The 25,730-nt window shown below is 43.8% G+C and overlaps 1 protein-coding gene across 1 annotated transcript in view; it reads left to right on the forward strand.

The window, feature by feature from the left end:
- NUMB (NUMB endocytic adaptor protein) overlaps positions 1 to 25,730 on the forward strand; it is a gene marked incomplete in the record, with an annotated part of 721,408 nt that overhangs the window by 56,877 nt on the left and 638,801 nt on the right. Inside the window, 1 exon segment of the mRNA XM_044074208.1 lies at positions 25,408 to 25,482. Within this exon segment, the coding sequence (XP_043930143.1) occupies positions 25,408 to 25,482 (75 nt within the window).

Raw genomic sequence — 25,730 nt, forward strand, 5'->3', positions numbered from 1 at the left:
TCCCAACACAGACACAGTCTAGAAACAGAAATCCCACTAATTCCATGCTTAAAACAGGAGTTCCTATGGTGGGCTCAGGCATGCCAGTCAAACCCAGGCCTACCCTTTCGCAGATGTCAAGCAAGCCAGACCATCACAACAGGCGCTTCAGACCTAGGATGGGGGGCACACATGCTGGACAAATGCGTGCAAGGATTGTGGACACAGGATCAACTTCAACTGCACATCAACCTAAAAGAAATGCTGGCAGTAAAACTGGCAATCCAAAAGTTCAAACCATTTCTCAAAGAGGGCCAGTTGATAAGGACAGACAACACCACAGTCATGTGGTACATCAACAAACAGGGAGGCACTCATTCATACCCCCTATGCAGAATGACCTTGGAGCTGTGGACCCTGGCACTCAGCTACAACATCCAGTTACAGGCAATATTTGTAGCAGGGAAAGACAATACCCTAGCAGACATATTAAGCAGAACCACTTCGGATGCCCACGAATGGAAGCTTCATCCGGACATCTTCAAGACCATCTCAAAGAAATGGGGAATGCCACAGATAGACCTATTCGCATCACCTCTCAATCACCAGCTCAAAAAATTCTGCACAAGGACATTCCACCCATTAGCATGGAAAGTGGATTCGCTCTCTTTCAACTGGAAAGGCCTAACAGCATATGCATTCCGCCTCTTCCTTTGATACACAAGGTACTACTGAAAATCAAGGAAGAACGTCCAAGGATAATCCTGATAGCTCCAAACTGGCCAAGACAACACTGGTACCCACTACTGAGGAGCATGTCTCGAACAATATGTGGACAATTCCCTGATGCCTTTGATGTTAACGCAGAACAACTACAGCATCATACATCCAAACCTAAAACCTTACAACTGACTGCATGGAACATCACATAACAGCAGCTATTCCAGAACTTTCCCAAAGAGTTAAAGACATTATTCTGGAAGCACGCAGACCTTCAACAAGAAGGAACTATGCTGGAAAATGGAAAAGGTTTGTCATCTGGAGTGCGGAAAGAGGAAAAGATGTGTCAAACATAGATATGCCTAACATTCTGGAGTATCTGGCGAACTTCTTCATTCAGGCCTGTCCTACTCCTCCATCAAGATACATGCATCAGCTATTTCAGCAGAATACAGCTTTGATACACCTGTTTTTTCGCACCCTTTGCTCAGACAATTCCTCAGAGGAATCAAGAATGTAAAACCTCCAAGGAAACCACCATTACCAGCTTGGGATTTAAACTTTGTGCTAGAAAAGTTGACACTAGCACCCTTTGAACCAGCAGCAACAGCAGACCTACAACACCTGTCATGGAAAACTGCTTTCCTACTGGCAATTACTTCAGCAAGGAGGGTTTCAGAACTACAGGCCTTAATGGCAGTGCAACCCTTCCTAATCTTCCACCAAGATAGAGTGTCCATGAGGACTAATCCTACATTTATGCCTAAGGTGGTATCCAGAGTGTCTTTAAACCAGGCAATCCACCTACCTACCTTCTTTCCCAACCCACAAAACAGAGGGAAAGAATACTGCATACCTTGGATGTACATAGACAGCTACGCTACTACTTGGACAGAACAAAAATAGCAGAAAGACTGACCAACTTTTGTAGCCTATGCAACAGGAAGGGAAGGAAAAGCTATTTCCAAACAGACAATCTCCAAATGGATAGGAAATTGCATACGATTCTGTTACTCCTTCCATGGAAAACCAATTCCACAGAACATAAGACCTCATTCTACAAGAGCAACAGCCACTACCACAGCCTTCTTACGAGGAGTGGCAACCAAAGACATTATTGAGGCAGCTACTTGGACCTCCGTGCATACATTTGCCAAGCATTACAATTTGCCTCTATATTCCAGATCCCGAGCAGGGTTTGCCACTGCTGTACTGCAAGGGATCCTAAACACACCATAATCTACTTTTATCCTCCTCCCTAGTTGGCTATGGTATTCTACCCACTTGTTATGACTGCAGATGCATCCATGAAGGACATAGTACAGTTTTGTACCTACCATAAATGTAGATGTCCGAACTGGATAGCATCTGCAGTCAGGATTACCCCTCCATCCCTCTGTGGTACTCCTAGGGTGTTTACCCTTCTAATAGCTAGCTGTTGGGAGTCTTTATGGTGTATTTGTTTGTGTATATGTACATACATGCTTATTGTTGTGTTTACCTCTATCTATTTGGAAACATTGGCATCTATCCAAATTTTAGCCTGCAAGAGGGCTACTGGCATCTGGGGCAAGAAACACTGAGGAAAATGGCGTCGGCTGATGCCTTTATACCCGAAGACCAACAGAGATGACGTCGGGTGGAGTGCGACATCAGCCGAAGCCGGACCCGGACTTTGGAATCCGGCCGACTGAAGGGCTGCCTGACGACAGGACAACCCACTTGTTATGACTGCAGATGCTATCCAGTTCGGACATCTACATTTATGGTAGGTACAAAACTGTACTTTCTCTGTTTACTTATCCAGAAATGTCGTCGGCTAGCTATCAGACTACTGGGATTCCGAAAAAACGTAAAGATAAAGACAGAGACGGGCGGCCAAGGTCCAAAACTGCTGACGACGCTTCTCCTAAGCCAGTCGCCAGTTCGCTCCTGATACCTGCCACTTCTGATTCGCAGGCCTCTACTGAGACACATTCTGAGTCCAGTATGCCGCGAGATGCTTCAACTATGGAATCCGTGGATGTCTCTACCTTGAATGGGACCAGAGCCGCTGTGCAGGCACTGGCTTCTGAGGGTGTATTCAGGCCTACAGACTTGCATATGAAACCGACACCTCCTTCTTTACTTAGGCCTAAATCTCGATCCATGCTTAAAAAACTGACACCCAGGCTACATGCTCAGGTCTCTATGCCTAAAAAACAAATGATAAGAATGGCTGAAGATCTAATAACTCTAAACAGGGGTAGCCAACCCCCGCCCCCCTTTCTAAGAGGCCTAGTACTGAAGTTGATTATGAATCTTCTGATCAGGATTCTGTTTTTTCTGATTCTTCTGATGATCTGGATTTGCCTTTATCTACTTATGAAGATTCTGATGCAGAGGACTCCATTCCCTCTGCTTCCCCTCCTGAGGATTTTTCTTTTGGGCAAACCTTACATACTCTAAGGTAGCATTTCCACTGGGAAAGGCAGGATTTTTCTGATTCAAAACAGAGGCTTGGGGATTTCCTTCTCCTACCTCAGCATAGGCCTTTAGTTATTCCTCCTATACTAGACTTTGTTGATGATGGTTTTTCGGAATCTAGTTTGGACCCTGATTCCCTGCCCTCTGCTCTCAGAAAAAGTGCAGTTTTGTACCTACCATAAATGTAGATGTCTGATAGGTATGCATCTGCAGTCCTTACATATGGGTTGTCCTGCCTCAGGCAGCCCTTCGGTCGGCCGGATTCCAAAGTCTGGGTCCGGCGTCGGCTGATGTCGCTCTCTCCCCGACGTCATAGCTCCTGGGGTATAAAAGCGTCAGCCGACGCCATCTTCCTCAGTTTTTCTTACCCCAGATGCCAGGTGCCCTCTAAGGAAGGCTAAATTTGGAGAGATGCAAAAAATTTCAAACATGCACAGTAATATAAAACAAATACACCATAATAGATAACCCCAGCTAGCTATAAGAGGGATAAGTACCCAGGAAATACCACAGAGGTGAAGGAGGGAGGGTAAACCTGGCTGCAGATGCATACCTATCGGACATCTACATTTATGGTGGGTACAAAACTGTACTATAACCTTCAAGGATGCATCTGCAGTCCTTACATATGGGTAGAATACCATAGCCAAGCTGGGGGTGGTAGGATCTAAGAAAGGGATGGTGTAGCAAAAATGCCCTGCAAGACTGCCGTAGCAAAGCCTGCTCTGGATCTGGAATATAAGGGTAAGTTGTAATGCTTGGAAAATGTATGCACGGAGCTCCATGTAGCAGCTTCTAAAATGTCCTTGTTAGCCACCCCTCTTAAGAAGGCTGTGGAGGTGGCTGTGGCTCTGGTGGAATGAGGTCTAATGTTAGCTGGCACAGTTTTGCCATGAAAAGAGTAACAGAATCTAATGCAATTCCCTATCCATTTTGAAATTGTCTGTTTGGAAATTGCTTTTCCTTGTACACCAGCAGCATATGCTACAAATAGCTGGTCAGTTTTTCTGTAAGTCTTAGTTCTGTCCAAGTAGTAGCGCAACTGTCTGTGAATGTCCAGGGTATGCAGAAGTTTCTCCCCTTTGTTTTGTGGATTTGGAAAGAAGGTAGGCTGGTGAATAGCTTGGTTCAGTGAAACCCTGGATACCACCTTAGGCATTAATGAAGGATTGGTTCTCAGTGAGACTCTGTCCTGATGAAAAATAAGAAATGGTTGTACTGCCATGAGGGCCTGCAATTCAGATACTCTTCTTGCTGAGAATATGGCCAGAAGGAAGGCAGTCTTCCAAGACAGGAACTGTAGTTCTGAAGATGCTGCTGGTTCAAAGGGAGGTAGAGTTAATTTTTTCCAACATGAAGTTAAGGTCCCATGTAGGCACTGGTGGTTTCCTTGGAGGATTGATGTTTTTAATTCCCCTTAGAAACTGCCTTACGAGAGGATGAGAGAAGACAGGTGGATCAGTATTGTATTCTGCTGAAATTGCTGAAGCATGAATTTTTATGGAAGAGTAAGAAAGGCCATTGTGGAGCATTTCTGCCAAGTATTCCAGGATATGTGCCAAGTTCATCACTGTCGCATCTAGGCCCTTTGTGGTGCTCCAAGTGCAAAATCTTTTCCATTTTGCTGAATATGCCTTTCTTGTGGAAGATCGGCGAGCTTCCATGATGATGTCCTTCACTGTCTTGGATAGCTTATCCTGGTGAGGAGTCGAGGTATTCTCCAGGCTGCCAGCTGCAAGGTTTTCAAGCTGGAGTGCAGAGTTTTGTAATTGTGTTGTGTCAGAAGAAGTGGCCATTGTGGTAGAGGCCACGGTTTCGTGCATGACATGCTCCTTAACAGTGGGTACCAGTGCTGTCTGGGCCAGTCCAGAGCTATCAGAATTACTTTGGGCTGCTCTGTCCTGATCTTCAGTAAGACCTTGGCCATTAATGGAAGAGGTGGGAATGCATACACTGTTAGAGTATTCCAGCTGAAAGAGAGGGCGTCCACTTTCCATGCTTGTGGGTGGTATGTCCTTGAGCAGAATTTCTTCAGCTGATGGTTGTGGTGGGAGGCAAAAAGATCTATGTCTGGCCTCCCCCATGATTGTGTTATCTGAAGGAAGATGCCTGGGTGCAGCATCCATTCATGTGGATCCATGATATTTCTGCTTAGGCTGTCCGCCAGTGTATTGTCTTTTCCTGGCACAAACTGGGATTGCAGCTCTATATTGATTTTTAGGGAAAGTTCCCAAAGATTCATTGCCAGCCTGCAAAGAGGGTAGGAATGGGTACCTCCTTGCTTGTTTATGTACCACATAACTGTGGTATTGTCCTGTCCTTATTAGCAGGTGTCCTTGATGCAGAAAATGTTTGAAGGCCTCGATTGCATGTATCGCCGCCAACATTTCCTTTTGGTTTATGTGCATGCGCAATTCTTTCTGTGACCATAGTCCTTGAATGCATCTGCCCTCCATGTGTGCTCCCCATCCATGGTCTGAAGCATCCGTTGTAATGGTTTGGCTGATTATTGGTTTGCTGAAGGGCAGACCCCTGTTTGACTGGCTTGCTTGAGCCCACCACAGAAATTCCTTTTGAAGGCATGAAATGAGTGGTATCAAAGCTTCTAGGCTGTGACTGTGCTGACACCATAAACTCCTTAGGTACCATTGTAGTTTCCTCATATGTAGCCTTGCTTGTGGAATCAGAAGAATGCAAGATGCCATGTAACCCAGGGCGGCCTGCAAGATTTTCCTTGCAGTCAGCTGAGTTTGTTTTGTCAGATTTTTGAAATAATCCGGTAGTTGTCTTTGTTTTTCTTCCGTGAGAAAAGCCGTTTGGGTGGTTGTATCTAGTTTTGCACCCAGAAAAATGATCCTTTGGGATGGAACCAGTCTTGATTTGTGAATGTTGACTGTATATCCCAAAGCCTGAAGTAGGCGGATGGCATAATTCAAGTGTTTTACCAAAGTTTGTTGGCTGTCCGCTTGTATAAGGCAGTCGTCCAGATATGGGTATATTTGAATCCCCTGAAGTCTGCAGTGTGCAATTACTGATGCCAGGCATTTCGTGAATACTCTGGGCGCAGTAGATAAGCCAAAGGGCAATGCTGAGAATTGATAATGCTCTGAACCTGCAAGAAATCTGAGGTGTCTTCTGCAACTTTGTCTGATAGGGACATGCAGGTATGCCTCCTGGAGGTCTAGAGTTACCAGCCAAGACCCCTTGCCCAGCATGGGAAGGAGTTGCTGTAGGGTCAGCATTTTGAATTCTGGCACAATGAGATAAGTATTCAGTGCGGACAAGTCGAGAATAGGCCTCCATTGTTTTTCTTTTCGTGGGACAAGGAATAGTCTGGAATAAAATCCTTGGCCTTGTTCTGTGAGAGGAACCTTTTCTATAGCTTTCATTTGCAATAGGCTGGACATTTGTTTTAAAGCCTCTGCCCTTTGATTCTGTGGCAGGTTTGGCATGCCTTTTCTTTTTGGTAATGTATGAAAATGGAACCTGTATCCTTTGTCTATTATTTGCAGTGTCCATTTGTCCCTTGTAATACTGTGCCAATTTTTTGAGAATAAAGATAGCTTTCCGCCCAAAGGTGCTTCCAATTGAGCCCTGGTTGGCGGGGTCAAGGTAAAGTCATTGAGTCTGTCCTTGTGCAGCAGTTGTAGGTCCTGCACTACCTCTCTGGTTAGGAGGCTGCCATTGACGTCCTCTGTAGGAGCCTCTAGCTTGCCCTCTACCTCTGGCATGCCTGTTCTTGCCTCTTTGAAATCTCTCTGTGTCAGGAAAGGACCAATTCTTAGAGGGCCAATTTCTGCTGAATCTTGGTGGTTGGACCTGGAGAAAATCTTTGACTGTTTGTACAGATTTAGCCTTTTCCTCAAATTTCTTTAAGACCTCCTGAGCAGTGGAGCCAAATAACTTTTGCTTTTCCAGTGACTCATCCAGAAGCTTTGCTTTAACATGATCTGGCAGAGTTTGTTCCTTCAGCCAAGCATGCCTACGTATGACTGCACCTGTCATTGCTGACCTACACGAAGCTTCCAATGCATCATAACCACACTGCAAGAAATGGTTGCTAACCTGTTGGGAGTTACGTACCAGATCCTGAAGTGACTTGCGATCTAGGGGTTCAGGTGAAGACAGTTTTTTATGCAATTCATCTAACAAATACTCTTGGTACTGTATCATATGGAATTGACAATTTAATGCCCTCATAGAAAGAGTGGAAGAAGTATACACTTTTTTACCCCATCTCTCTAAAGCCCTAGACTCCCTTTCAGAGGGGAGTGGATTTTTAGCAGTGGCAGATGCAACCCCTTTAGGGCTCTGGGAAATAGTTTCAGGGTCAGCAGAGTGGGCCTTGTAAAGGAAATGATGTGAGTCTGGGACCCTGTAGTACCTATTTGGTTTGACAGGAGCTGGAGGAAGGGAGTCAGGGGTAATGCTAGACTCAGAGTACACATCATCAATGACATTCAAAACAGGAGGAATAGCCAAAGGTCTCTGCTGAGGTAAATGCAAAAAAGTCCTTAATCTCTTCCTGGAATCAGAGAATTCCTGGCCCTGCCATTTGAAATGCTCTCTCATGGAGTGAAGGGTCTCCCCAAAGGACAGCTCTTTAGGAGGGGAGGCAGAGGGAATAGATTCCTCTGCATCAGAATCCTCGTAGGCCGTAAAGGCCTCCTCCTGGTAGTCTGAAAGAGCAGAGCCATCTGAGGCCTCATCAGAGGACTGGGGATCAGTGGGCTCAACCCTGGGCCTTTTTCCTAGAGAAGGTTGAGAGCCCCTGTCCGGATGTGGCTGAGAGCCCCTAATTAAGGAAATAAGGTCCTCAGCTAAACTTAAAATCTGTGAACCTGTAGTGGATCCCCGAGGAATAGCCTTGGGAGGCAGAGATTTTGGCTGTTTAGCAGCTTTAGCCCTTGTGAATGCCTTTATGGACATGGATGCAGGAGGCCTGGCTGCTCCACGTGCTGGCGTAGTTTTGTCTAAGGGAATGGTGTCGGATGTTTCCGGAACACCGGTTTCTGAGGGAAATTCTATAACCGACTCAGAAGAGGCCTCCGGGGCCGAGGTTGTCGGTTGTGCGGTTTCAACGGTCGGAAGTACCAAGGACTCAGTTTCAGCCGAGACCGAGACACTCGCGGTAGGCCTAGGCGTGGTTTCAGCCGAAACCACGGTCTGCGTGTGTCAGTCCTTGTCCTTCTGTTTTTTGGTTAAATGAGAAGTCGGAGTCTCCGTCATATTGTAACAGTAACTAGCCCCAAAAAATTCCTCTGCAAACTCTGCCCGACGCCTAAGAGTGCGTCGGTTGAAGGAGGCACAGGCTGTACAGGCCGAGACGTCGTGGTCTGGGCCTAGGCAGGGGAGGCAGTAAGAATGGAAATCCTTATGAGATATTTGTTTCCCACAAGTTAAGCAATTATTAACTTTAAGCGTTTGATCTGACATCGGCTGAGGCAAGAAAGAGTCCCCAACGGGATACTTAGCTTTTGAAGTCTTCGGTAGCTGAAGTTACAGGAGCTGGCCGATCGGCACTTGCGAACTGCTTCTGCTTCGGGCACCACGCGGCAAGAAAGACTCGAGGAAAATGGCGTCGGCTGGTGCTTTTATACCCCAGGCGCTATGACATCGGGGAGAGGGCGACATCAGCTGACGCCGGACCCAGACTTTGGAATCCGGCCGACCGAAGGGCTGCAGGACAACCCATATGTAAGGACTGCAGATGCATCCTTGAAGGACATCCTGACTGATACTACAGAGTCAGAGTCCCACAAGTTCCTTTTCAAAAATCCTATTAAAGATCCAGAGACTATTTCACAGGGGCGCAAGGGCATTAAGGCTTCTACTGCTAAAAATCCTAAACCTTCTGATAGAGACTCCAGGGCGCTGGATAGATGGGGTAAGAATGTTTACACTTCTGCAACTTTGGCCAGTAGGGCTTTAAACTGCCAGTTTCATATGTTAAAGTATCGGCAACATGTTATTGGACTGCTTAAACAGAAAATTATGTTGATTCCTGACTGTGGAAAATAAAGAATTACAGGATTTAATGCATTCTGCTGAACAAGTTGGAAAACATACTTTGCAATGTGGTTTTGATTCATTAGAGGCCTCTTGCAGGGCTGTTGTTACTGAGTTTGTGCTCAGAAGGCATGCTTGGCTTAAGGAGTAATCTTTGCCTGATCATGTTAAAGCTAAATTGTTGGATGCTCCTTTAAATCAGGACCACCTGTTTAGCAACAAGGCTGAGGAAGTTCTTAAAAAGATGGAAGATAAAGATAAATCTATGCAAACTGTTAGATATTTTTACAAGTTCAGCCTCCTAGATTTTAGGTAGTGGCCCTCTAAGAATTGGTCCTTTCCAGCCCCTTCCAGGTCTTCTCAAGCCAAACCCAGACACAGCAAAATCCCCAGGTTTCAGTCCCAGGGGACGCACAGAACTAAGCAGTGGGGGGCCTCCACTTCCAAATATGGGAATAATGAGACTCCGCCCTATGGTAAACTGTCTGTGACTTCCTTTTAAAATTTCTAAGCATTTATCAACTGACTGCCCCTTTGGGGGGAAAGATTGTTCTTCATGCAAAGAATTGGGAACTCATTACCCAGGACAAATGGGTTTTAAATGCAGTATCCCAGGGATACAGATTTCACTTACATACGTTGCCAACACCAAGAGGGTGGCCAGACCTACCCCCAAATCAGTGGGCAGAGGTCCAAAAACAAGTACTTTCTTAAGCATGGGGGCTATTCAACTGGTACCAGAAGAGGAAAAGGAACACGGTTTCTACTCAAGACTTTCCTGGTACCTAGAAAAGACTTCATGGCGTCCTATCCTGGACCGGTCTACTCTAAACACCTTTTTGGAGATTCCAAACTTCAAGATGCTGACTCTTCACCAATTACTTCCTATGCTAGGCAAAGATACCTGGTTGGCAACACTAGATTTAAAAGAAGCATACCTGCACATCCCAATCAGGGAATCTTGCAGAAGATACCTATGCTTCAAAGCAGGCTACACGCACTGTCAGTTCTCTGCACTGCCCTTTGGCTTATCTACTCCACCCTGGGCAGTCCCAAAGTGCCTAGCTCCTGTTATTGCATTTTGCAGGCAAAGAAATATTCAAATATACCCATACCTGGATGATTGTCTAATTCAGGCAGGAAGCCAGGACATACATTTGAATCATCTGGCCTTTGTAAAAAGGGTTCTAACTTGTCTGGGGTACACCATAAACGAAAAGAAATCGCACCTGGTACCCTGTCAAGTTATATTCCTGGGAGCAAGCTTGAATACAACTTCCCAGATGGCTTACCTCACGCCAGAGGAACAGTCATTTGACAACCTACTTCATACAAGTGGCAACAAAAACCCTGCTATCTGCAAGACAAATACTGCAAGCCGTGGGGTTCATGGCCTCCTGCATTCTTCTAATTCCATATGCAAGACTGCATGTGAGGAAACTACAGTGGTATCTAAAGTGCCTATGGTGTCAACATTCACAAAACCTAGACACAATGATTCCTATCATACCTTGCCTACACCTAGAGTTCCTTTGGTGGGCAGAGGCCTGCCACCAAAACAAGGGACTACCTTTCACACCACCCAAACCCTAACAGACTCATCCGACTATGCATGGGGGGCTCACCTGTCAGGAAAGTGCATTCAGGGGGGGGCTCACCTGTCAGGAAAGTGCATTCAGGACAAATGGAACCCAAGTCAAATGCACCTGCATATCAATCAAAAAGAAATGTTAGCTGTACAGAATGCTCTGACAGCCTTCAAGGACCACATTTTTCTAGGACAACTAATGGTAAAGACGGACAACACCACTGTTGTGTTACATAAACAAGCAGGGGGGGTACACATTCTTACCCCCTCTGCAGACTAGCCATGGCATTGTGGAACACAGCCTTGAGCTGCCAAGTGCATCTACAAGCTCAATTCCTGCCAGGAAAATGAAATACACTGGCAGATGGACTAAGCAGAAACCTGATGGACCCACACGAGTGGAAACTGGAACCAAGCATTTTCAACATGTTGACAAGCAAATGGGGGAGCCCAGATGTAGACCTGTTTCCTCTCCCCAGAACTACCAATTGGACAAATTTTGCACAACTCTGCCTCTGCTCTCCAAAGTACTACTAAAAAACAGGACTAACCAAGGATGATTTTGATTGCTGCAGACTGGCCGCACCAACACTGGTACCCCCTCGTGCGCAGTGTGTCACGGTGATTTCCATGGCACCTGCCTCTGACTCCTTCCCTGCTGTGTCTCAGCAGGAGAAACCAGATAATGCACCCTCAGCATCTAACACTGAACCTTGCAGCCTGAGTAATTACTTAATCTCTCCTTTACCATCCTTCAGCAAACCTGTGATGGATATCATTTTAGAGGCAAGGAGGCCTAGTACTAGAAAATCTTATGCTGAAAAATGGAAAAGATTCTGTGCCTGGAACCAATCTCCAGGGATGAGCACAGCAGCGCCCAATTTACCTCAGATTTTACAATACTTAACTGAGATGCTTCACAAGGTCCTGTCTTTTTCCTCCATTAAAATCCACACCTTAGCTATTTCAGCTCATTATAACACAGAACCCTCCCCTCTTCTCTCATCCACTGCTCAAGCAGTTCCTCAGAGGGGCCAAAAATTTGAGACCACCCAGGAGAGCACCAACCCCAGCCTGGGACCTTAACTTTGTCTTGGAGAAACTCACTCTACCTCCTTTCGAGGCAGCTGCTTCTGCAGATTTAATATTCCTTTCCTGGAAAACAGCTTTCCTTTTAGCAATCACTTCAGCTAGAATGGTATCTGAATTACAGGCCCTTTTGGCAGTGGAGCCTTTCATCATCTTTCATGTGGACAGGGTGTCACTCAGAACCAGTCCATCCTTCATGCCCAAGGTGGTATCCAGTGTGGCTCTTAATCAGTCCATTCATTTGCCAACCTTCTTTCCCAATCCACAGAATAAAGGGGAAAGGATACTGGACTCCTTAGATGTGCACAGACAACTTAGATTCTACTTGTGACAGGACTAAACCTCAAAGGAAATCTGAACAACTGCTGGTGGCATTTGCTGCAGGGGCAGAGGGGAATGCTATTTCAAAGCCAACCGTTTCTAAATGGTTAAGCCATTGCATTCATTTCTGCTATAAGCACCATGAAAAACCTATCCCCCAGTGGATCAGACCTCACTCCACCAGGGCTGCATCTACCACTACAGCCTTTCTCAGAGGTGTCCCTACCAAGGGACATCCTAGAAGCTGCTACCTGGAGTTCTGTACATACTTTCACCAAGCATTATCATTTGCCAATTTTCTCTAAATCCAGAGCTGGCTTTGCCACTGCAGTCTTGCAGGGCCTTATAGCTGGCCCTAATGCTGTCTAAATTCCTCCTCCCAACCATAGCTTTGGGAATCTACCCAAATGTAATGACTGCAACAGTGAAACATGAACATAGTACAGTTGTGTACACTTACCATTAAATGTAGATGTTCGAGTGTATTCACTGTTGCAGTCCTGGTTACCCTCCCTCCAGCCCCCTAACTTATTTTGGCTATACCTCTACTTTCCTTTACTAAAGCCTTTTTGGTGTATTTGCTTTTTTGTTGGAGAGATATCTTTGTACTTTTATATTTAATTGCTTCCAATTAGGGAGGCACCTGACATCTGGGGCAAGAAAAGCTGATGTAATGGCATCAGCTGCATGTTTTATACCCCTGACGACCTGATGTCATGGAAGAAGGGACAGCAACCAACTCAGGACCCAAGACTTTGTTAATCAGGCCGACTGAGGGCTACCTGCAAGCAGATAACCCAGATGTAATGACTGCAACAGTGAATACACTCAAACATCTACATTTATGGTAAGTGTACCCAACTGTACTTTGTCTCCACAAATTTCTGTTTCCGACTGAGGAGAGCTCAGTTTCACTGTTGCAGTCATCACATTTGGGTTGTCTGCCTGCAGGTAGCCGTCACGAAAAACATTAATGCAAACAACATCATGATTTTTTTTGCATTGATGTTTTTCGTGAGGTGAAGTGTTTCATGGTTGGTGGTTGTATTTTTTGTGGTAGCCCTCAGCCAGCCTGAATACCAGAGTCTTCGGATTTCTGCATTAGATGCTGTCGCTTCTTCCATGACGTCAGGTCGTCGGGGGTATAAAACATGCAGCCGATGCCATTACATGGCCGTGTGGTGCCCGAAGCAGAAGCAGTTTGCAAGTGCCGGTCGGCCGATTCCTGAAATTTGTGTTTGAGTTTCAGACCTGAAGTCTTCAAAAAGATAAGTACCCCGTTGGGGATTCTTTTTTCTTGTTCTAACCAATGTCAGAAAAAATTAAGAATTGTCTTGCCTGTGGAAAGCAAAGACCTCAGAGATTTTCATTCTTACTGCGTCACCTATTTAGGCCCAGACCACGATGTCCCTCTGTCGGTTTTGTGCCTTGTTCAACGCCCGAACTATTCATCGTTGGGCTATTTTTGTAGCCAAATACTTTCGTTCTCTATCTCCATACTCCCAACATGGCTTCGTTAAGCTATCTCACTACTGATCTTCCGAAAAAACGTAAGGATAAAGACAGAGACAGACCACATAGGTCCAAAACTGCCGACGACTCTTCCCTTAAGCTAGTCGCCAGTCTGCTGGTACTCAGTGAGGTGATTTTGCAGTCCCCGATACCCGCTACTACAAATTCACAGGCCTTGACTGAGACCCATTCGGAGTCCGGTATGCTGCAAGATGCTTCTTCAACTATGGAACCTGAGGCTCTCTCTACCTTGGATGGGTCTGGTGCCGCTGTGTAGGGACCGGCTTCTGAGGGTGTATTCATGCCTACCAATTTTCATATTAAACAGACGACTTCATTTCAATTAAGAATACCGAAATCCTCAGGCCTAAAACTCGCAATACGCTTAGAAAAGTGACGACCAAACTGCATTCTCAGGCCCATATGCCTCAAAAACAAATTATTAGAATGGCTGAAGACCTTATTACTTTAGAGGAAGCCAGCCTTCCCCCTCTAGGAGACCTAGAACTAATTTTCCTTCTGATTTTTCTGATCAGGAATCTGATATCTCTTCCTTCTGACTACCAGGATTTGCCCTTATGTACTTATGAGGATTTTGTTGCATAGGATTCCATTCCCTCTGCTTCTCCTCCAGAAGATTTTTCTTTTGGTGAAACCTTGCATACCCTTAGGGAGCATTTCCGCTGGGAAAGCCGGGACCATTCTGACTCCAAAAAGAGACTTGGGGGATGTTTATTCCTGCTTAACACAGGCCTCTAGCTATCCCTTCTGTTCTGGAGATTGTAGATGATGTTTTCTTGGAATCCAGCCTTACCCCAGACACTTTGCCTCCAACTCCCAGGAAACCACAGGTACTACAAGAGTACCTGACTATCTCAAATTCCTCTTCAAGAATCCTACTGCGGATCCAGAGACCATTTCCCAAGGACCAAAAGGCAATAAGGCTACTACTGCCCAAAATCCTACCCCTTCTGATAGGGACTCTAGAGCTTTAGACAGATGGGGTAAGAAGGTATACACTTCTGCTACTTTGGCCATTAGGGCTTTAAATGGCCAGTTTCATATGTTAAAGTATCAGCAGCATATTATGGGACCACTTAAACAGAAAATGATGTTAATTCCTGACTGTGCTGGACACAAAGATTTGCAAGAGTTAATGCATTCTGCTGAACAAGTTGGTAAACATACTTTGCAATGTGGTTTTGCTTTAGAAGCATCTTGCAGGGCTGCTGTCACTGGGTCTGTACTTAGAAGGCATGCTTGTCTTAAGGAACAGAACTTGCCAGATCATGTTAAAGCTAAATTACTGGATGCACCCTTAAACCAAAACCGCCTTTTTGGCAACAAAGCAGAAATCCTCAAAAGGCTTGAGGAAAAAGCTAAGTCTATGCAAACTGTTAAAGATTTCTTACAGGTACAGCCTTCTAGATTCAGTAGGCATTTTTCCAGTCCCTTCCCGGCCTTCTCAGTCCAAACCCAGGAGCAGCAGACCACCAAGACTTCAGTCTCAGGCTATGCACAGATCTAAGCAGTGGGGGGCTCCCACTTCCAAAGCAGGGAGGAGTAAGCCACCCCCCATGGAAAAATGGCACAATGACTTATCCTTGCTCAACTACTTGCTCCCTTAGGAGAAAAGCTCGTCCTGCATGCAAAAAGAACTGGGAACTCATTACCCAGGACAAATGGGTTTTAAACGTAGTTTCCCTAGGATACAGATTCCACTTCCAGTCACTCCCAACCACAAGTGGATGGCCAGACCTCCCCCCAAATCAGTGGGCGGAGGCCCAAAAACAAGTGCTCTCTGTCCTCTGCATCAGGGCTATTCACCCTGTCCGAGCAGAACCAAGGGGACAAGGTTTTTATTCAAGACTGTTCCTGGTTCCTAGAAAAGAAAACTCCTGGCGTCTTATCCTGGACCTGTCTGTTCTCCAACACTTTTCTGGTGGTTCCAAAATTCAGAATGCTAACTCTTCAACAGCTTCTTCCTATGCTAGCCAAGGATGCGTGATTGGCAACCCTAGACTTAAAAGAAGCTTACCTGCACATCCCAATAAGGGAATCCTGCAGACAATACCTACGTTTCAGGGCGGGCTCCATGCACTATCAGTTCTCTGCAGTTCCCTTTGGCTTATCTACTGCACCCAGGGTATTCATAAAGTGCCTAGCTCCAGCCATTGCATTTTGCAGGCAGGGAAATATTCAGATTTACCCATACTTGGACGATTGCCTGATTCAGGCAGAAAGTCAGGACTTGCTATTACAACACCTGGCATTTGTAAAGAGACTTCTAACCTCACTGGGGGTACACCATCAACGAGAAAAAAATCACACCTAGTACCCTGCCAACAGATTGTGTTCCTGGGAGCAAGCTTGAACACAACTTCCCAGGTGGCATTCCTTACTCTTGGAGAAACAAGTTTTTGACAACCTACATCAACCTACTGGCCACAGAAACTCAGCTATCTGCAAGGAAAATCCTGCAAGCCCTGGGGTTCATGGCCTCTTGCATTCTGTCAATTCCATATGCAAGGCTGCATATTACTTCAATGGTATCTAAAAAGTGTTATGGTGTCAACATTCTCAGGACCTGGAAACAATGATTCCTATCATTCCTTATCTAAGGGCAGAGTTCCTTTGGTGGTCAGAGGCCTGCTACCACAGCAACAAACTCCCTTTCACTCTACCCCCTGCTGCCCAAACCCTAACAGACGCATCAGACTATGCATGGGGGACTCACATGGCAGGGCAGTGTATTCAGGGCAAATGGTACCCAAAACAGATACACCTGCATATCAATCAAAAAGAATTGTTAGCTGTACAGAATGCTCTGACAGCCTTCAAAGACCTTATACTTCCAGGACAACTATTGGTAAAGACAGACAACACCACAGTTATGTGGTACATAAACAAACAGGTGGGAACCCATTCCTACCCATTCTGCAGACTAGCCATGGCTCTGTGGAACACAGCCTTGAGCTACCAAGTGAACCTGCAAGCTTGCTAGGCAAACTAAATGAACTGGCAGACGACTTGAGAAGAAATCTCATGGACTCACAAGAATGGAAACTGGAACCCAAAATATTCAATCTCTTGAACAAATGGGGACACCAGAGGTAGACCTGGTTGCTTCCCCTCAGAACTACCAATTGAACAAATTCTGCATCAGAACTCCCTACAGTCAAGCTTGGAAAGTGGATGCCCTGTCCTTTACCTGGGAAAGCCTCTCAGTTTATGCCTTTCCCCCTCTGCCTCTCCTCTCGAAGGTTCTACTAAAAATCAAACAGGACAAGCCAAGGACACTCCTGATTGCCCCAGACTGGCCACGCCAGCACTGGTGTACCCCCTTTTGAACAGTCTGACAGTGCTGCAACCATGGTACCTGCCTCAGACCCCTTCCCTGCTGTCCCAGCAAGTGGACCAGATTCTGCACCCTCAGCTTTAAACCCTGAACCTTGCAGCCTGGCTAATTCCCTGAACTCACCTCTAACAACCCTCAGTAAGCAGGTGCTGGATGTCATTCTTGAGGCAAGGAGGCCTAGTACTAGAAAATCCTTTTCAGAAAAGTGGAAAAGATACTGTTCCTGGAGCCAGGCTCAGGGAATGGGCACAACGGTCCCCAGCTTACCTCATATTCTAGATTATTTAACAGAAATGCTCCACAAGGGCCTGTCTTTCTCTTCAGTTAAGATTCATGCTTCTGCCATTTCAGCACATTATAATACTGAGCCACCCCTCTTTTCTCATCCCCTGCTAAAACAATTCCTTAGAAGGGCCAAAAATTTAAGACCCCCAGGAGAGCTCCCACTCCAATCTGGGACCTTAACTTTGTATTGGAAAAACTCACTCTTCCCCCCTTTGAACCAGCTGCTACAGCAGAGTTGAAATTCCTTTCTTGGAAAACAGCCTTACTTCTAGCCATCACTTCTGCAAGAAGAGTGTCTGAACTGCAGGCCCTCATGGCAGTGGAACTCTTCATTATCTTCCATGCGGATAGGGTTTCCCTCAGGACTAATCCATCCTTTATGCCCAATGTAGTGTCTAGTGTGGCTCTAAGCTAGTCCATTCATTTGCCTACTTTTCTCCCTAATCTCCCAAATAAGTTGGAAAGGATACTGCATGCTCTGGACATGCACAGACAGCTTAGATTCTATTTGGACAGAAGTAAACCTCTCAGAAAATCTGACCAGCTGCTAGTTAGCTTTGCTGCAGGGGCAGAGGGGAAGGCCATTTCAAAACAAATCATTTCCAAATGGATAACCCATTGCATCTATTTTTGCTAAAAGCACCATGGAAAACCTTCCCCACAGGGGATAAGATCACATTCCACCAGGGCTGAGTCTACCTCTATGGCATTTCTCCGAGGAAGCTGCTACCTGGAGCTTTGTAAATACTTTCACCATTACCACTTGCCTATCTTTTCTAAATCCAGAGCTGGATTTGCCACAGCAGTCTTACAAGGCCTGATTACTAGCCCTAATGCTCTTTAATTGCCTCCACCCTTCCTTAGCTTTGGGAATCAACCCAAATGTGATGACTGCAACAGTGAAACATGAAGAACATAGTACAGTTGTGTACACATCATAAATGTAGATGTTCAAGTGTATTCACTGTTCCAGTCCTGGTTACCCTCCCTCCAGTCCTCCCCGACTTCTCTTGGCTCTATCTTTCCTTCTTGTTTGGCATATATTATATCATGTGTATTTGCTTTTTGCTGGGGGGTGTATCATACCATATAATTGCTTACTATTGTGGGGGAACCTGACATATGGGGCAAGAAAAACTGATGTAATAGTGTCTGCTGCATGTTTTATACCCCTTGACGACCTGATGTCATGGAAGAAGCAACAGCATCTGACACACAAATCCGAAGAGTCTGGTTTTCAGGCCGGCTGAGGGCTACCTGCAGGCAGATAACCCAAATGTGATGACAGCAACAGTGAATACACTCTAATATCTACATTTATGGTAACCTGGAAAAGCCGAACGAGAGAGAGTACACAACTGTACTTTTCTCAGTCCTTCATCTTTAGAGGATGTGTATCACTGCCTGCAGTTTTCCTGATAGTCATTCAGCTGGTGCCCCTACAAAGGCAGATGTAATATACAAATGATTTTGTACACTCCTCCCAAAACTGATACAGCAGCTACAGATTTAGTTAATCATGCTGTTGTTAAATACTTAGCTAATTCCAATCCTTCACTCTGATAAGGATTAGAAGATTGTGGAAAAGTATGGAGGAAAAAAGTATATGCTTCTGCAACTTTGATTTTACAGAATTTTTAATTGTCAGGCTTGTATGTTAATTTCCTCATACTTTCACAATTGGTTAGAATAATGCTTTGTCTGTAGTTTCTTATGAGGAAATGCCTGCATTTTAGTTTCTTCAGTTGTACAAGTCAGTGCACATTTAGTGTGTTTGACTTGGTTGATACTACTTTTAGGGCTGCGGCCACTGGTACCTTTTTGAGGAGGTTTGCCTGGCTGCATTCTCAGAACCTCCCAGATATTAAAAATGAGATTATAAATTCACCTTTGGATAGAGATTTAATTTTTGATCCCTCTTCTGCAGAGATAATCAAAAGTGTGATGAAAGGGGTACGTCGATGCAGGGAATCTAAAATTTTTCAACCATTCTCTTCCAAATTTTCCAAGGGATTCTGTAACCCCCTGTCCAATGCAAAAACGAAATAAACTCTCTCAACAAAATACAGGTAAATAGATGTTTAAGAAGAAGTGGCAAGTGTGTTCCTAAAATAATTTTGTAAACTCCCAAAAACCAAGTACAGTTAGTCAGGATGCTTATTTAAGGGATTCCCCCTGGCAGCCCCATTTCCCTTACAGAAAGTGTGACTCTCCATTGTTCTCTTAGGCAATAGTTGAAGGCAAATGTGTTTTGAAGATCATTCATCAAGGTTACAGATGGCAGTAAGAGGAAATGCCTCCTGTCCAGGGTTAATCCTTTCACCAAACCAGACTCTTATTTCCACCTGCTCATCACATGCTGTCCCAGGTTTTATTCAAGAATGTTTTATTGCCAAAGAAAGAAATTGGATGGAGACCAGTTTTGGATCTTTCTTTCCCAAACCTGTTTGTGATGGCGCCCAAGCTCATAATGATGACACTTCAGAACTGTGGTTACCTCTTCTTCCTCCAAGTTTCATGGTAACTTTAGATTTAAAAGATGCTTATCAGATCCTTCTTCATCCAGACTTCAGGTATTTCTTAAAGGGAAAGTCCCAGAGATTTTCTGTTTTGATTGGGTCTTTCTTTACTTTTTTAGTCTGGCTTTCTAGGCATATCCCAGCTTTGGCTGTGGGGGTTGAGGGAAGGGGTGCTTAAAGTTTTAGTGGTCTTGGTTAAATTCCATCTCAAATTGCAGTTATACTCGGGACAATTGTCAGAAGCATTAGTTTCACCTATGCTTTTTAGTCTCGTGAAAAAAGTCTTTCATGAATTTTGTGATGTCACTTGCTGCTACATAGCAGATAAGCAGTGCAAAGCTAAAATGTTAACCGAATTTTCTGTTCATTGAATTTCCTATTTTATTTTGTGTGGATTTCTGAATGCTAGCCAAGTGCTATGGTGATATGCGTGACTGCCACTTGCACTGTAGGAAGCATCAGAATGTTGCAAGTTTCAAACAGTAGTAGAAGTGGTTTTGTTTTTTGATCTCAAAATGCTAGCCAAGTGTAATGGTTTTCTGACATGCTGTAAAACAGAAAAAAAAGTGACACAAGCAGTAGATTCATTTTAAACAATGAAGTCCAAAAATTAGACTCTAACAGTGGGGGCTCTACAGTACAGCAACCTGTGATAGTTATACATACTAATTCTGAGATTGCTTTACTACAGTGCAAGGGGAATATGTCATTAGACTGCTAAGATTTAGTATGAATTCACTAAACTGTACTGTTTGACTATACTCTTTGCAGTTATGCTATGTAGAATAAATAAAGGAAATAGAGCTGCACAATTAAGATAACCTTTTTGATGAGTTCATAAAAAGTAAACATGGAGTCTTTCTAGCCATCCCCACCACAAACACACACACATATGTACTAAACGTATTATTTCCCAGTGATCAGGGACTGAAAGCTTTGACAGGAACTGTGCTCACCAGAGGGAATGCAAACAGGGCTGCATAAAGTAAATTGAAATCGGGAGTAGTGTTGATGATGTAAGTGGGTGGTGACAACTAGGAGGTATTGGGACAAGTTTCTTTTAGTCAGAATTTGATTCTGGGATTGTCCCTTTAAGGGTTAGTGTGTCTGGAGCACATCAGTTCTCTGTCTTACTCTTTGGGCTGTCCATTACACCAAGAATGTTCACAGTGTCTGCATCCAGTTTTAGCTCATTGCAGACCTACAGGGTGTCCACGTTTCCATATTTAGACGACTTGCTTATCTTTTCAGTCTTTTTTTTTAAAGTGTTAGGAATCTGTCAGGTGGGTGAGAGATCTCTTAAGCAAGCTAGAGTTCCAGGAGAGATTACCACGCGCTTCCTCACATGCTGGATCTACTCGCAATACTACAGGAGTGTCTGATATACCTTGACTTTAGTCATCTTCAGTTGACTGCCTGAATGACTGTCTTAATTCCCTTTAGGCAGCTGTTTGCTGAGGTCACTCTGCAGGTACTAATGGAGGCAAGAAATCCTACTACTAGAAAATCATATATTGGCAAATGGAAAGTTGGTGCCAACAATATAGCACCCATTCAGTGTTAATTGTGCAAGTTACTATCTTATGTCCTTTCTTACTGTTCCATCAAGGTTAATTTATCGGCCATTTCAGCATGTCTGCCCATGGATCCTCCACTTTCAATTTATTCTCTCAAATTGTTTTTGAAGGGTTTTTCTTAAGAGATCTTTAAGAAAATTGGTGGCCCTGCGTTTGGATCTTAATTTTTTGTTAGAGAACCAAACACTTGCTCCATTTGAACCAGGCTATTCTTTCTTGAACCTAAAAAATGAGTGAAGAAGGATAATCCATAATTTGGATATCCACATACAACTCTGGTCGTATCTTGGCAGAACTAAATCATTCAGATCTCGAGATGAATTGTTAATTTATTGCAAAAGTAAAGAGGCAGCATGCCTCAAAACAAACCATTTCCAAATGGTTGTCTGAAACTATTACCTTTTGTTGTTCATACCACAACAAAAACTATTCCGGGCAAGATCAAGGCCCACTCTGCCAGGGACTTTACTTCATTTATGGCTTTTTGGAAAGTATTGAATTCTAGAAGGTTTTTATCAGCATCATCTTGGTAAACTGTACATACTTTTACAAAGTATTAAAAGCTTGATTCCTTCTCTAGGCCTAGATCAGGCTTTGCTAGAACCATTCTCTAGAAGCTCCTGGATTTTTCCCTTCCACCTTTCAAATGTAGTGAGCTAGGGCAATCTACCCATACAGCTTGGGCTACTGCAGCAGTGATGCATGTGAAGAATATAGTACACTTGTACAAGTAAACTTACCATAACAGTAGTAACTGAATGATCACTGCTGCAGTAGCTGCTCCCCTACCCCCTCTGCGTTTGGTGTGTTTTTTCCAAGGTGTAGACGTTAATTTTTTTCTTGCTCCTTGCATTGTTGTTTCAGGGCTCAGCCTCTATCTTTGTTGGCTTAAAAGGTCTGAATGGACTGGCACCCAGGCCTGTTGTTTTAGTCAGCTCAGCTTGAGCTGACTAGATGCATGGAATGTGTTTTGAAGCTTTGGAAGGTGGATGGTTATATCCTTGACAGGACATAATCCATATAGCTAGAGCTACTGTATCGGTTATCATTTGAACATATGCTGTTATGCTAAGTTTGCTTACACAGCTGTACTTTCTTATCACAGTAGTACTTATGATTTATATCTTAGCATTTCATTTTTTTTCCTTTACAAAGTCATCATATTGATCACTGCTGCAGTAGCCTTCTTACACTGATAGAGTATCTGTTATGTTCACAACCCCCAAGTCTTCAGTTTTCTTGCTTTTTGAACACCTTGATGGTAACAAAACTGCAAACAGGAGTCTGAGTATCTCTATTCATAATATGTTATATGTAAACAGTTTGGAGCTTTGATTATGTAGCCTTATCTTTCAGAATCTTGATTTGTGTCTATTACTGAAAAAAATTAACATTTGGAATTTTAAGACTACTTCAACTGTAAGTAAAGGCAATATTTTCTCAGTCCATCTAGTCTCATTTGTCATATCTTGCCTCTTGTAAGTCGTCCCCCCATGCTGTTGTTGACCATCTGCCATCTCCGGCTAGTACAAGGGTCAACAAGGAAGGATGGTAATTTTAGACTCCCATCAAGGCCAGTTCATATTTTTTTTCCCTGACCATAACTGCAAACTTGGCCTGGGGAGGGGGATATGCAATGGGCCATCTGCAGAGAATATCCTCTCATTTCAATGTGGGATGTTCCATCCAAGTGGTCCTGCCCTCGGGAGCACGAGCAGCTGTCTTCCTGGTCTACACCGTGGAGACTGGGACCACCCATTGCACTCCATGTGTGCATGTGACCCCCCCCCCCATGAGAAGTGAGTGGGGCAGACACCGTCATTCCTCTCCCTCCCTGCCTTGGCTTCCCCATTGCAGGGGTTGCTAATTGAAGCCCAGTCACCAAGTTTGCATTAAGGGCACCATCTCTTTGTGCTACTGAGCTAGGTGACCTCTTAGAAGTTTTTGATACAGTCCACAGTCGAGATGCAGGTGTCCTCCATCTCTAATTTCCACTCTGACTATTCTGTCAAACCTAGTCATTCCTCTAAGACTTCGTAGCCTTTACTATAGTGATAATCCTGCTCAGGCTGCCAATGTGTGACAAGACGTTCACTTTATGTAAAGAAAAAACTCCTACTCCCATCATTCAAGCCAGTAGTGTTGGTAGATTTTAAGAATCTCATCAAAAAACTTTTTTCTGTGCATCTTTTACTTCAAGCAGAAATAACACTAAATTACTGGATCTCATCAAAAAACTTTTTTCTGTGCATCTTTTACTTCAAGCAGAAATAACACTAAATTACTGGACCTTCAACATCAGATTCTGTTCTGGGTCTCCAACTATTCTCACTCCTTATAAATGGTACATTAAATGGCTTGCATGCACTCAAATTCACCTTTATGCAGATATTTTACTTTTGGTAGCCAATAAATCATAAACCTACAAACACAACTTCAGGTAAACGTCTGTCGATTGTTAATGGCTACTTAACAGCACAAAGTGCTTTTCAGTTGTAGAAAGACTTTATGCCCCACCCCTACAAAAAAAAAAACTTCTCTGCTGTCATTCTTAAGGATACAGTGGATAATACAATCCCTAATATCTCTGAATAGAAGTACTTAAATATAACTTTTAGTCACTCTAACATTGACAGACTGTACCAACAATTATTACAAATAAAATTACTTCACATTTTAAGCTCTGTTGTAGGATATCTCATCTCTTATAATCAGAAGCCAGGATTGCATTTGTAAAAAATGTATTACTACCCAAACTTGAGTATGATCTACCCTTGCCCTGTGTTGTTCTACAGTATTACAAATTGCAGATTATTTCAGTCCTGCTCTTCTGCTTTCCTATTTTCCTTGTGAGGGTCATGCTGGACAAGAACTTGTGAGAAAAGGACAAGCAGAGTATTTGTGGAGTGTAGTGGAGGGATGAAAGCAGCCTTGGAAGCAAGTCTTGTTCAGTGCTGTGCAGCAGTCCTACCTATAGGTAACTAGAGATGTAATAAAAGACTTTGTTACAATAAGTACCTTTAACTGTAACTCTTAAGGGCTCCCACTGAAGAATCCTTCTGTTTTAGTTTGGGTTCTGGATTCAGCTTTGCATTTGAATATTGCATTCTCAGTATGTTTTAATAAGATAATGAGTTAGTGCTAGTATATAGTTAAATTGTCACAGTTATAATGCAGTTTGCTACAACAAATATTTATTAAGTGTAGTGTAAAGGTTCTCACTCAGAACTGAAATTGCACTTTTTGGTATGCATACAAAAAGATGACTGCTGGAGAATATTGTTGATATCATTAGTACAGAGGAGATGGAGAGACATGTGTACATGATTTCTTGGCAGAAACCTCCTCATTGGAAATCTGCTGTGATGAGCACTCATGCAGGCGTACTGTTCTCTCCAGAAGAACTGAAAATTAAATAGTGTATGCATGGGTATCGTGATGTTTATACGTTGAATGCTGCAGCCCAGTTTATCACACAAACCAGCTTTATACCAAGCTGAAATGGAATCGTTGAGGCTGCTGAAAAAAAAATCAGGCCAATCACAAGTGATGGACAGAATAAGATGCAGGTTAGTCACAAATGATGTCTCTGACAGGAAGCCTCATTTCATATAGCTTTGCATGCTTTTTGCAAAAATACACACGTTTTCTATGTAGTAAGAATGCACCCTAAAAGCAGCCTTTCAGCACGAGTATCTCCATTCTTCAGGTTAGTAAGAGTAAATACAGTTGAATTTGTGCAATCTACAAGCACCAAGGAAGCATTCGTATTCCTTAGATACTTAGGATGTAGTTGAAGTGTATTTGAATTTGATAAGGCATATCATGAAAGAGCTTAAAGTGTAAAGTAACTAAATAACTATGCTGCTTTACTGTGAAATGACAAAAACTGCTGTGAATTGGAGGGAGTGAGCAGTTCTTATGCTAGTGCCTTAGTGTCTGGTACTAAGTGGTTCTAATGTGTTTTTGTTTTTTTCCTTGCAGTATTTGGGTCATGTTGAAGTTGAAGAATCCCGTGGAATGCATGTTTGTGAAGAAGCCGTCAAAAGATTAAAAGCTGTATGTATATTGCGGAATTTATGCTTAACTATTGTACAAGAAGTTTACCTTTGTGAGATCTTCCCCATTCTGATTGTATAGAGCAGTAGTTAAAGCTGGTTAACTAAAACTTTTGTACATGCAAGGCTCTGTTGTATGCTTTTCCAGTCTTTGCTGTAGCAGTTGTTTGGTTTAGCCTTTCTCTATTGGGGTACATTTGCAGAGCTCTTGCATGTTAGCTTTGTTCCAAGTCTCTTGCTGTTTTCCAA

This window comes from Protopterus annectens, chromosome 6.part0, assembly GCF_019279795.1.
Source record: "Protopterus annectens isolate FY-2018-M chromosome 6.part0, PAN1.0, whole genome shotgun sequence".
Classification (NCBI taxonomy): domain Eukaryota; kingdom Metazoa; phylum Chordata; order Ceratodontiformes; family Protopteridae; genus Protopterus; species Protopterus annectens.